At 41.4% G+C, this 13,346-nt stretch overlaps 1 protein-coding gene across 1 annotated transcript; it reads left to right on the top strand.

Moving 5' to 3' along the window:
• The first annotated feature begins 3,951 nt into the window (after positions 1–3,951).
• Positions 3,952–12,989, top strand: LOC133544538 (ras-related protein ralB-B-like). The gene is made up of 5 exons (XM_061889984.1): positions 3,952–4,311; positions 9,379–9,532; positions 12,150–12,358; positions 12,428–12,602; positions 12,667–12,989. The coding sequence occupies exons 2-5, from the start codon at positions 9,419–9,421 to the stop codon at positions 12,772–12,774; spliced, it is 606 nt and encodes a 201-aa protein (XP_061745968.1). The 5' UTR covers positions 3,952–4,311; positions 9,379–9,418; the 3' UTR covers positions 12,775–12,989.
• The last annotated feature ends 357 nt before the right edge of the window (positions 12,990–13,346 follow it).

Here is a 13,346-nt window from a genome sequence, read left to right as displayed (position 1 = left end):
AGAGTACTTTGCACGCAGGCACGATACACAATGATCTTGGGGTTTATTGTCAGCATGCTGTTGAGACAACCTGGCCAAGGTTGTGGATGCCTGGTTGATCTTCTTGTTGATCTCTGCTTCCTGTGAGAGGTTGTCAGTGATGGTGGAGCCAAGGTATGTGAACTGGCTGACCACCTGTAGTTGATAGTCGTTGATGGTGATACAGGGTGCTTCAGCATCTTGGACCATCACATTTGTCTTCTTCAGACTGATAATCAGGCTTAACTGGTCACATGTCCTTGCAAAGTCGTCCATCAGGCTCTGTAGCTCTTCTTCTGTGTGGGTGGCCAGGGCAGCCTCATCTGCAAAAAGCATGTCACTGATGGTTGCCTCCCGGACTTTGTTCTTTGCTTTTAGGCCAGCCAGGTAGAACAGTCTGTCTGACCCAGTGTGGAAGTAAACACCCTCGGTCGACGATCTGAAGGCGTGCTTCAGCAGAACGGCAAAGAAGATGTCGAAGAAAGTGGGAGCGAGGACACAGCCTGGCTTGACGACACTGCAGATGTCAAAGGTGTTTGATGTCAGTGCAAATGTTGAGATTGTGGCCTCTTAAAGGTCATTTGTGTGTGGCATCTGTGGATCTGGAACATGCAGGCAGTTACATATCTACAGTTTGTCATTACATTACGGACGAAAAGGAGTATGAAGAAGCAGAGCTAACATAATAGTGAAGTCCAGTCCATAGTGGATCTAACATAATAGTGAGAGTCCAGTCCATAGTGGATCTAACATAATAGTGTGAGAGTCCAGTCCATAGTGGATCTAACATAATAGTGTGAGAGTCCAGTCCATAGTGGATCTAACATAATAATGAGAGTCCAGTCCATAGTGGATCTAACATAATAGTGTGAGACTCCAGTCCATAGTGGATCTAACATAATAGTGAGAGTCCAGTCCATAGTGGATCTAACATAATAGTGAGAGTCCAGTCCATAGTGGATCTAACATAATAGTGTGAGAGTCCAGTCCATAGTGGATCTAACATAATAGTGAGAGTCCAGTCCATAGTGGATCTAACATAATAGTGTGAGAGTCCAGTCCATAGTGGATCTAACATAATAGTGTGAGAGTCCAGTCCATAGTGGATCTAACATAATAGTGTGAGAGTCCAGTCCACAGTGGGGCCAGCAGGAGATCATCTTGAGTGGACACAGGTCAGCAGTGCAGAGACGTCATCAACTGATACACAGATGAGTGGTCCACCCTGGATCCTTACTTTAAACAGCTAGCGCTTCATCTGTGGTCACCTAATAACTTCTCCAGAGGGGGGCAGTGCAGAAAAGAGACGGCAAATCAACTGGTCTAAAAGGGGTGTCTATTTAAAGGCTAGAGTATACAAATGAGTTTTAAGATGGGACTTAAATGCTTCTACTGAGGTAGCATCTCTAACTGAACTAACGAAAAGTCAGCATGTGTGATGGTATGGGGGTGTATTAGTGGCCAAGGCATGGCTAACTTACACATCTGTGAAGGCACCATTAATGCTGAAAGGTACATACAGCTTTTGGAGCAACATATGTTGTCATCCAAGCAACAATATCATGGACGCCCCTGCTTATTTCAGCAAGGTCCTGAAAAATGTCACTTATGTAAAATAAGTATAAAGCTTCTGGAGCACATAAGTAAGTATGGGTAGGGAACCCATGACTCTAGAGCCAGATGTGGCTCTTTTGATGACTGCATCTGGCTCTCAGATAAATCTTAGCTGACATTAGTCACTAGAGAAAAGCGCTATATAAATATAATTCACTTCACTTCACTTCACATTGCTTAACATGATAAGTAATGAATAATTCCGCTGGTAATCACAGTGTCAAAAATAAAGTTTAAAATATAAAACATTCTCATGCATTTTAATCCATCCATCTGGTTTCTACCGCACCTGTTCAAGAAGTCGCATTAATGGTAAGAAGTATTATATTTATTATTGGTTGGCTTTAGAATAACAATGTTATTAAAAAGTACAAGAGACTCTTTGTACTCTAAAAATGTTGGTCTTACTTAAAAATGCATGCATTTAGTTGTATTCAGTGTTAAAAAATATTACATGTCTCTCACGGAAATACATTTTGAAATATTTGGCTTCCATGGCTCTCTCAGCCAAAAAGGCTCCTGACCCCCGCTCTACAGTTTTACATTGACCAGGACCAAAAAATAAAACCATTTTGTTGATTTTTCTTTTTACTGAGCATCAATAATAAGGGCAAAGTATTTTGTGTTGTTGTTTGCCACGTGCGTTACAAAAATAACAGTTAAACACACAGCTCATTTGCAACTTTGTGTAAAAAAAAAGAAATTTTAATTAAAATCTTGTTAAAAAAAACCAGGAAAACCCTCTGTCCCGATGTGGTGGTTGTACATGTATTAGTACTTCATTAGTCGTCAATTTTTGTGATGAGGTGGCGACTTGTCCAGGGTGTACACCGCCTTCCGCCCGAATGCCGCTGAGATAGGCTCCAACAACCCCCGCAACCCCAAAAGGGACAAGCGGTAGAAATGGATGGATGGATGGATAGTCTGCAATTTTACATACTTTTGTTTTAGGGATGAATTGCAAGAGTTAAGATGTGGAGTTTGACAACAAAAAGGGTTTGTTGAATGCAGTCTTTATGTGTCCGTTGCTGGGATAGGCTCCAGCACCCCTTGCCACCCTGAGAGGGACAAGCGGGGGGAAATGGATGCATAAATGGTGGAATCCAAGTGAAATAATGTTCAGTAAAGAGTTCCTGACTCAGATCACCGCCGAACAAAGTGGTGCAACAGCGCCATCTTTCTGCGAAACGCAAACACTGCAGGATAGGAAGTGTTTTGATTGATTGATTGATACTTTTATTAGTAGATTGCACAGTACAGTACATATTCCCTACAATTCAGCACTAAATGGTAACACCCGAATAAGTTTTTCAACTTGTTTAAGTCGGGGTCCACGTTAATCAATTTGTCGCCAAATGAGGAAACAATGAGTAATTCTATAGGAAATAAAATGAGGAAACAATGAGTAATTCTATAGGAAATAAAATGAGGACACAATGAGTAATTCTATAGGAAATAAAATGAGGAAACAATGAGTAATTCTATAGGAAATAAAATGAGGACACAATGAGTAATTCTATAGGAAATAAAATGAGGAAACAATGAGTAATTATATAGGAAATAAAATGAGGAAACAATGAGTAATTATATAGATCTGTAACGACCTGCTTGTTCTTGAGTGAGTGATAGGCAGAATTCCCATCTTCGTGAACGTGGCACGCCTGCACAGTGATTGGCAAACAACAACGTTGTTGTTGCCGAAATAAGGGGTGAGGATAGACGTGCGTGTGGAAGGAAGGAGATAAGTTGAGCTGTGTTAGAACAGGTTGCTCAATACAAGTTTAAAAAAGCGTCAGGCTTGGCGTGTGTTCTTCTGGACACAACAATTGCAACAACACTTCCTCCTTCTTCGCCAATCACCTTACAGGCGTGCGACGTTCACAACAATGGGAATTCTGATCATCACTCACTCGATAACACAACAGGCTGAGCAGGTCGTTACAGTTCTTTTACTCACATGTGGTCAAATGTGACATCAAAGCAATAGTGTTGGGTGCGTTGAAAACAAGTGACATATTTTTGGATGCATTATTTACGCGTGACTTTTTAAATTGCATAAATGGATTTCTATGCGAAAATGTGTATGAAAACAAATATTTCAAATGACTGTTATTTTAAATTTCCATTGTGTTCTCCGTATTAGTAGTTATAATTGTATTTATCTAGGGACAAAGCGTTGGGAAAATGGATGGATGGATCAACTTAATTCTATTGATCTAAACTGGAGTTAATGACATGTTTTGTTCTCCATACAACTGTAAAGACGGGGACTCCCGTGACGTCATATCCTGTCAATTTTACTCGAGGAGCCAGAGAAGACGAGGTCTCACTTGGCGTCTTTTTCACAGACATGTGAGGCCGTGAGAAAGTTAACAACCTCATTGAATCTGTCTGAATTTGCGCTCAGTTTAAACGTTAGCACTGTTTTGAAGTTATAAGGGATGTTTCTGAATCTATTTGACCATTAATAGTCAATCTGTCAACAGCGCGTATGAAGCGTCCGCCCTCGCAGTGACGTTTTCGACTGTCGGAGTGAGTCCTCCTGCCCGCACATCCTATCTTTGACTGCCCCCGCCACAAGGTGGAACACACAGTCTGCGGCTAGTCCAAACTTTTGTTTGTCTCACTTCGCCGTCTATGGTGGGCTAACTTTGTAAGGGGCGGAAGTAGTACTCGCAGGTGAGTGGAGTTACTTTCTTGTCACGGGTCCTTACACTCGGCTGTTTGTTGGCTTTGCTGAGCGCCATTACGTCGTTTTAACTTTGTTCCTCCTGAGGGAGAGAAAGCTCGGGCTGGGCTTGTCATGTGAGCTTTACTCGCGGCAGCCAATCATGGAGCTCGGGGGCGTGTCGCACACCTGCGCTCATCCAATCACAGTCGCTCTGTGCTGTGAAGGCGGGAACCTAGAAGAGCAAGTCTGTGTCTTGTCGGAACTTGTCTGATGTCATCTTGACTTAGTGATCAAGTTTGTTGATGTCAGCTTGACTTAGTGATCAAGTTTGTTGATGTCAGCTTGACTTAGTGATCAAGTTTGTTGATGTCAGCTTGACTTAGTGATCAAGTTTGTTGATGTCAGCTTGACTTAGTGATCAAGTTTGTTGATGTCAGCTTGACTTAGTGATCAAGTTTGTTGATGTCAGCTTGACTTAGTGAGCAAGTTTGTTGATGTCAGCTTGACTTAGTGAGCAAGTTTGTTGATGTCAGCTTGACTTAGTGATCAAATTTGTTGATGTCAGCTTGACTTAGTGATCAAGTTTGTTGATGTCAGCTTGACTTAGTGATCAAGTTTGTTGATGTCAGCTTGACTTAGCGATCAAGTTTGTTGATGTCAGCTTGACTTAGTGATCAAATTTGTTGATGTCAGCTTGACTTAGTGATCAAGTTTGTTGATGTCAGCTTGACTTAGTGATCAAGTTTGTTGATGTCAGCTTGACTTAGTGATCAAGTTTGTTGATGTCAGCTTGACTTAGTGATCAAGTTTGTTGATGTCATCTTGACTTAGTGATCAAGTTTGTTGATGTCATCTTGACTTAGTGAGCAAGTTTGTTGATGTCATCTTGACTTAGTGAGCAAGTTTGTTGATGTCAGCTTGACTTAGTGAGCAAGTTTGTTGATGTCAGCTTGACTTAGTGATCAAGTTTGTTGATGTCAGCTTGACTTAGTGAGCAACTTTGTTGATGTCAGCTTGACTTAGTTAGCAAGTTTGTTGATGTCAGCTTGACTTAGTGATCAAGTTTGTTGATGTCAGCTTGACTTAGTGATCAAGTTTGTTGATGTCAGCTTGACTTAGTAATCAAGTTTGTTGATGTCAGCTTGACTTAGTGATCAAGTTTGTTGATGTCAGCTTGACTTAGTGATCAAGTTTGTTGATGTCAGCTTGACTTAGCGATCAAGTTTGTTGATGTCAGCTTGACTTAGTGATCAAATTTGTTGATGTCAGCTTGACTTAGTGATCAAGTTTGTTGATGTCAGCTTGACTTAGTGATCAAGTTTGTTGATGTCAGCTTGACTTAGTGAGCAAGTTTGTTGATGTCAGCTTGACTTAGTGATCAAGTTTGTTGATGTCAGATTGACTTAGTGAGCAAGTTTGTTGATGTCAGCTTGACTTAGTGAGCAAGTTTGTTGATGTCAGCTTGACTTAGTGATCAAGTTTGTTGATGTCAGCTTGACTTAGTGATCAAGTTTGTTGATGTCATCTTGACTTAGTGATCAAGTTTGTTGATGGCATCTTGACTTAGTGAGCAAGTTTGTTGATGTCATCTTGACTTAGTGAGCAAGTTTGTTGATGTCAGCTTGACTTAGTGATCAAGTTTGTTGATGTCAGCTTGACTTAGTGATCAAGTTTGTTGATGTCAGCTTGACTTAGTGATCAAGTTTGTTGATGTCAGCTTGACTTAGTGATCAAGTTTGTTGATGTCAGCTTGACTTAGTGATCAAATTTGTTGATGTCAGCTTGACTTATTGATCAAGTTTGTTGATGTCAGCTTGACTTAGTGATCAAGTTTGTTGATGTCAGCTTGACTTAGCGATCAAGTTTGTTGATGTCAGCTTGACTTAGTGATCAAATTTGTTGATGTCAGCTTGACTTAGTGATCAAGTTTGTTGATGTCAGCTTGACTTAGTGATCAAGTTTGTTGATGTCAGCTTGACTTAGTGATCAAGTTTGTTGATGTCAGCTTGACTTAGTGATCAAGTTTGTTGATGTCATCTTGACTTAGTGATCAAGTTTGTTGATGTCATCTTGACTTAGTGAGCAAGTTTGTTGATGTCATCTTGACTTAGTGAGCAAGTTTGTTGATGTCAGCTTGACTTAGTGAGCAAGTTTGTTGATGTCAGCTTGACTTAGTGATCAAGTTTGTTGATGTCAGCTTGACTTAGTGAGCAAGTTTGTTGATGTCAGCTTGACTTAGTTAGCAAGTTTGTTGATGTCAGCTTGACTTAGTGATCAAGTTTGTTGATGTCAGCTTGACTTAGTGATCAAGTTTGTTGATGTCAGCTTGACTTAGTAATCAAGTTTGTTGATGTCAGCTTGACTTAGTGATCAAGTTTGTTGATGTCAGCTTGACTTAGTGATCAAGTTTGTTGATGTCAGCTTGACTTAGCGATCAAGTTTGTTGATGTCAGCTTGACTTAGTGATCAAATTTGTTGATGTCAGCTTGACTTAGTGATCAAGTTTGTTGATGTCAGCTTGACTTAGTGATCAAGTTTGTTGATGTCAGCTTGACTTAGTGAGCAAGTTTGTTGATGTCAGCTTGACTTAGTGATCAAGTTTGTTGATGTCAGATTGACTTAGTGAGCAAGTTTGTTGATGTCAGCTTGACTTAGTGAGCAAGTTTGTTGATGTCAGCTTGACTTAGTGATCAAGTTTGTTGATGTCAGCTTGACTTAGTGATCAAGTTTGTTGATGTCATCTTGACTTAGTGATCAAGTTTGTTGATGGCATCTTGACTTAGTGAGCAAGTTTGTTGATGTCATCTTGACTTAGTGAGCAAGTTTGTTGATGTCAGCTTGACTTAGTGAGCAAGTTTGTTGATGTCAGCTTGACTTAGTGATCAAGTTTGTTGATGTCAGCTTGACTTAGTGAGCAAGTTTGTTGATGTCAGCTTGACTTAGTTAGCAAGTTTGTTGATGTCAGCTTGACTTAGTAATCAAGTTTGTTGATGTCAGCTTGACTTAGTGATCAAGTTTGTTGATGTCAGCTTGACTTAGTGATCAAGTTTGTTGATGTCAGCTTGACTTAGTGATCAAGTTTGTTGATGTCAGCTTGACTTAGTGATCAAGTTTGTTGATGTCAGCTTGACTTAGTGATCAAGTTTGTTGATGTCATCTTGACTTAGTGATCAAGTTTGTTGATGTCATCTTGACTTAGTGAGCAAGTTTGTTGATGTCATCTTGACTTAGTGAGCAAGTTTGTTGATGTCAGCTTGACTTAGTGAGCAAGTTTGTTGATGTCAGCTTGACTTAGTGATCAAGTTTGTTGATGTCAGCTTGACTTAGTGAGCAAGTTTGTTGATGTCAGCTTGACTTAGTTAGCAAGTTTGTTGATGTCAGCTTGACTTAGTAATCAAGTTTGTTGATGTCAGCTTGACTTAGTGATCAAGTTTGTTGATGTCAGCTTGACTTAGTAATCAAGTTTGTTGATGTCAGCTTGACTTAGTGATCAAGTTTGTTGATGTCAGCTTGACTTAGTGATCAAGTTTGTTGATGTCAGCTTGACTTAGCGATCAAGTTTGTTGATGTCAGCTTGACTTAGTGATCAAATTTGTTGATGTCAGCTTGACTTAGTGATCAAGTTTGTTGATGTCAGCTTGACTTAGTGATCAAGTTTGTTGATGTCAGCTTGACTTAGTGAGCAAGTTTGTTGATGTCAGCTTGACTTAGTGATCAAGTTTGTTGATGTCAGATTGACTTAGTGAGCAAGTTTGTTGATGTCAGCTTGACTTAGTGAGCAAGTTTGTTGATGTCAGCTTGACTTAGTGATCAAGTTTGTTGATGTCAGCTTGACTTAGTGATCAAGTTTGTTGATGTCATCTTGACTTAGTGATCAAGTTTGTTGATGTCATCTTGACTTAGTGAGCAAGTTTGTTGATGTCATCTTGACTTAGTGAGCAAGTTTGTTGATGTCAGCTTGACTTAGTGAGCAAGTTTGTTGATGTCAGCTTGACTTAGTGATCAAGTTTGTTGATGTCAGCTTGACTTAGTGAGCAAGTTTGTTGATGTCAGCTTGACTTAGTTAGCAAGTTTGTTGATGTCAGCTTGACTTAGTAATCAAGTTTGTTGATGTCAGCTTGACTTAGTGATCAAGTTTGTTGATGTCAGCTTGACTTAGTGATCAAGTTTGTTGATGTCAGCTTGACTTAGTGATCAAGTTTGTTGATGTCAGCTTGACTTAGTGAGCAAGTTTGTTGATGTCAGCTTGACTTAGTGAGCAAGTTTGTTGATGTCAGCTTGACTTAGTGATCAAGTTTGTTGATGTCAGCTTGACTTAGTGAGCAAGTTTGTTGATGTCAGCTTGACTTAGTGAGCAAGTTTGTTGATGTCAGCTTGACTTAGTGATCAAGTTTGATGATGTCAGCTTGGCTTAGTGAGGAAGATGCAGACGTGACATGTTGACTTACTTCTTCAAGTTTACTCCACAGCGTGCTCATCAAAAGCATGGCTATGTTCAACAGGGCTCCTGTGCATGCTCTTCACTACTGTGGCATGCTGGGTAATGGAGTTCTTATGTTACCTGGATCATAACATCACAATATATATCTGCCTTAGGCCAGCAAGAAGGCCTTTCCTGTCAACAACTCCTGATCTGATTGGCTATTGCAACTGTCTATCAACTGTATGTGGCCCTTCACTGACAGTGCACACATATTGTTGATTCTGAAGGCAGATTTGGTACAGAATATGTACAGAATATGTACAGAATATGTACTGAATATGTACTGAACTGTGCAATCTACTAATAAAAGTTTCAATCAATCAAAAACAGCATGGCAACATAAGCTGGCTGAATTCTGATTGCATAAAAACTCTATAAACCAAAAACAACAGCACTGGAAGGAACATAGTATGATATCTCCACATTGTGTATGGGGACACATAATTAGCTGCTAGCTCAGTGTTTGTGATGGCCACTAAATGTCATTAATCTGCAATCCTTTTTCACGAAGGATGGTCACATCCCTCGTCTTCTCTGCTCTGTAATGACCTCAACTGCTGTCTGGTGCTTTGTGACCTATCGGTTTTTGCAGGTCTTCAGTGGAAGTTCTGGTCCGCTGGGCTTTTGCAGTCATGACCTCTAGCAAAAACAAGAACCAGACCTCCCTGGCGCTCCATAAAGTCATCATGGTGGGCAGCGGAGGTGTGGGCAAGTCCGCCCTCACGCTGCAGTTCATGTATGACGAGGTGAGTTTGCACCACAAACCCTCATTTTCTCAAAAACGTCTTTTTAAGTGTAGATGAAAGGCCAATACGCATCAAAACGTACCCTATTTTCCGGACCATAGGGCGCACCGGGTCATAAGGCGCACTGCCGATGAGCGAGTTTAATCAGGTCTATTTTCATACCAAAGAGGGTCATATTGTGATTATTTTCTAAATGTAAAAGACTTCCTTGTGGTCTACATAACATGTGATGGTGCTTCTTTGCTCAAAATGTTGCATCGATGATGTTTTACACATCATCTTCAACTCACTTTCTGACAGTCTCTTCAGTTTTGTGGGCAGTCTTATTTACGTGCCTCCACTTGGACAGCGTCTTCTCCCTGTCATCTATGTTGTAGCGTGCAAGGACAGGAGTGGAAGAAGTGTCAAAAGATGGCGCTAACTGTTTTAGTGACATTCAGACTTTACTTCAATCAATAACGTAGCAGCATCTCCTCATCCGTGGCTCACTAGTGCAACAACAACACCCGAAATGTGTCCTGTGACCGGAACTCTCTAATAAGTAAAGTTCCTTGGGTGAATAATGTAAAGTCACTACACCGGTATGTTTTAGTGCTTTCCTGGTGAGTTTACTGACAGATATAAGTAAGAACTTTACACTACTTTATATTAGAAATGACAACAGTGGAGGATGAATGTCACATAACAGAGAAAAAAAAGAAGCTTATCCATTACGTCGGCGGCACAGACTACAAAGGCAGAAGTATGCAAATTTTAGGACTTATGCAGATCCCAAATACAGATTTTTGAGCGCCGTGTTAAATGTTCTACATTTTCGATGGAAACATATTAGGGCTGCAACTCACAACTAATTTGATAATCGATTAATCTGTCAATTATTACTTCGATTAATCGATTGGTAATCGGATAAAAGAGACAATCTACATTTCAATCCAATACTGGCACCATGTTCTTTCAACTTGCCAAATAAAACAAGGCAAATGTTACAAAAATGTTTGTTTTTTTATAAAGTGCACCATAGTCATGAGCAATAGCAATCATTTTGCTTGTGGGAATTTCATAGCTGGCTACAACCTTTTCCAACCTCTCTGCAAGGTTGGATGCTGAATGTCTGTCCTCTGGTGGCATGGTGGTAAGGCAGACTGACTTCATCTTTCATCGCTCTCCAATGTAGTGGCATGTATTGCCAAGGTGGTTACACCTGTCCACACTTCAGTAGTGAGAGCAAGTTTGCGCTGTGTGGCTTTTATGTCAGTCTACACTGCTTGGAATGTCTGCTCGTACTTCCTCTCCATCACTTTGGTCAAATGGCTCCTCCAGGGAAGAGTGTAACCAGGGATGAGGACGTGAATCATTTGTCTAAAAGCTTCATCCTCCACCATTGATAGTGGCCTCATGTCATTTAGCAACATATTCAGGACAGCATCAGTCAGTGCATCCGTTTGGTGTGGTGTGCACACCTTCCTTTAAACCAAGTCGCTAATGCTGGCTTGTTTCTTTCTAAAATGAGAGAAACCATATAATGAACATACATAGTAGCATCATTTACATGTAACTTAATACAAAGCTAGTTGATTTCATTCATCATTTCTGACCTAAAAGGCAAATACGCCACCACATTAAAAAAAGCAAAATGAAATAAATGGACATTGGGGTTGCGGCATACAACAATAATAACACAGAAATGTAACTCCTCAGTTCAGAACTGGATCAGATACAGTACACCTTTCTGTTGTGAATAATAAAGGATTCATTTTAGGCTGCCTGTGAATAATAGCATGAAATATTCCAGCACCTTCATAACGTTTAGTTATACTAAAGCGTCACTCAAACCAATGTAGTCGGACTATGGACTTAAAAAGTTAGGTAGCGTGAGTTCTTCCCTTCATCCATGGCTCCAACATTTCTCCTCTTCAGGTGCTCCTGAAGCAATGTTGTACTTCCGTGCCACGCCAGGTCCATGCGGCACTTTTTGCAGGAAACTGTCTTCTTTCAAGTCATTAAAGTAAAGAGTTAACGCACTTTTGACGACTTAGGTGGTCGACTTTCTCCATTGAAGCATTAACCTCAAGATGTTTCTCCACTGAACTATCCGTACTGTTTTACTCCGCCATTTTGTGAATGTTTCCAGGCAAAGGAGACAACGTGGTCACGTGAGCTGCACATGACACATCGTTGGCGGGCTTACTGCCACCTCATGAGACGTAGCTGCAGCGCATAGCATAGCATAGATACAACAAATCCATGACTAAATTAATCGCCAACTATTTTTATAATGGATTAGTGGTTGCAGCTCTAGAACATATACAATGTAGGTGTTCTTTGCTTGAGTCATATTGCAGTCTGCACGTGTCTCTTATGTGTGACCGCCATCTACTGGTCACATTTATCATTTTACCTTGTACCAAATAAAATTGCTTTGAGGTTGGTAAGCACAACCAAAGTTGTTCCGTACATTAGGATCACCAGGTTTTGAGAAAATGAAAAGACTTGAAGTGCGCCTCATAGTTGAAAAATGCGGTATATGTTTGAAAATGTCCGTGTTCTTGTGGACTTGGACTCAGTTTCCAGGCAGACTTTTGTGTGTCCTGTCTTTTGATGGCTTCCATGTTGGCAGTTTGTGGAAGATTACGAGCCCACCAAGGCAGACAGCTACAGGAAGAAGGTGGTCCTGGATGGCGAAGATGTTCAGATTGACATCCTGGACACGGCGGGGCAGGAGGACTACGCCGCCATCAGAGACAACTACTTCCGCAGCGGCGAGGGCTTCCTGCTGGTCTTCTCCATCACGGAACACGAGTCATTTGCTGCAACGTCAGAGTTTAGGTCCGTGCTCTCTGGCCACGTCGGAGGCTTGAGCGCATTTAACAGCTTCTGCTCTCTCGTGTCCTTCAGGGAGCAGATTTTGCGTGTGAAGGAAGAAGACGCCATCCCCATGTTGCTGGTCGGTAACAAGTCGGACTTGGAAGACAGGCGGAAGGTGTCTGTAGAGGAGGCGGCGGGGAAAGTGAGTGAGTGGGGCGTTCAGTACGTGGAGACTTCAGCCAAGACCAGAGCCAATGTAGACAAGGTAAAGATGCTTGGAATCAAGCTCTGCTCGGGCGCCCTCACCCACAATGCTGTGTTTGTCTCAGGTCTTCTTCGACCTGATGCGCGAGGTGCGCAAGAAGAAAATGTCTGAGAGCAAGGACAAAAACGGGCCGAGTGGGAAAAAGAAGAAAAAGCGCTGCTGCATACTTTAACCTGGGAATATGCCGAGAACACACCTGACAATCACCTGGCTGCCACATGATTTGGACTTCCTGTGTTTCTTTTTTTAACTCCTCTTTAATCACTTTCACACGCTGCTGTCAGCCACTAGATAGTTGTATCAGATGGCAGGTCTGCTCACTCCACTGAGAAGTCTGCCCACTACACACATGACATCATGTCATAATAAAACATCACCATTGTTGTATCTTTCAGCTGCCATGCACTCTGTGTCCGCCAGGTGGTGCTGGAGACAACATGTTACCTGCAGTCTTCACCTGCTTCTTGGGAGACACAAACATTTAACTTCAGAGGACGTTGAAAATGGATGGATGGATGAGACTTGGAAGTATTCAGTTCAGTACAAGTCTCTTCACCTAGTATTACTGTAACTGTAACTGCCCAGTCAGTGCTGCCTCACCTGGACAGGTGACCTCAGTACAGCCAGTGTTGCAGGATGCTGAGTGAGATGCGTTGTTTACGCCGAGGGCAGGTAGGACTGTCGCACACATCCCTCCAAAATAAAAGGAACAGTTGTCATTATCAGTCTTCTAATACAGCACTA

Source organism: Nerophis ophidion, linkage group LG27 (assembly GCF_033978795.1).
Source record: "Nerophis ophidion isolate RoL-2023_Sa linkage group LG27, RoL_Noph_v1.0, whole genome shotgun sequence".
NCBI lineage: Eukaryota > Metazoa > Chordata > Actinopteri > Syngnathiformes > Syngnathidae > Nerophis > Nerophis ophidion.
Note: the sequence above shows the minus strand (reverse complement) of the source record. Positions and strands in the feature narration are given on the sequence as shown.

Bases quoted from the DNA above. Each gene is read 5' to 3' on its own strand.
- LOC133544538 (XM_061889984.1), top strand. From the start codon at position 9,419: ATGACCTCTAGCAAAAACAAGAACCAGACCTCCCTGGCGCTCCATAAA. The intron at 9,533-12,149 runs GTGAGTTTGCAC...CCATGTTGGCAG, and splicing joins TGCAGTTCATGTATGACGAG to TTTGTGGAAGATTACGAGCC. The intron at 12,359-12,427 runs GTCCGTGCTCTC...CGTGTCCTTCAG, and splicing joins GCTGCAACGTCAGAGTTTAG to GGAGCAGATTTTGCGTGTGA.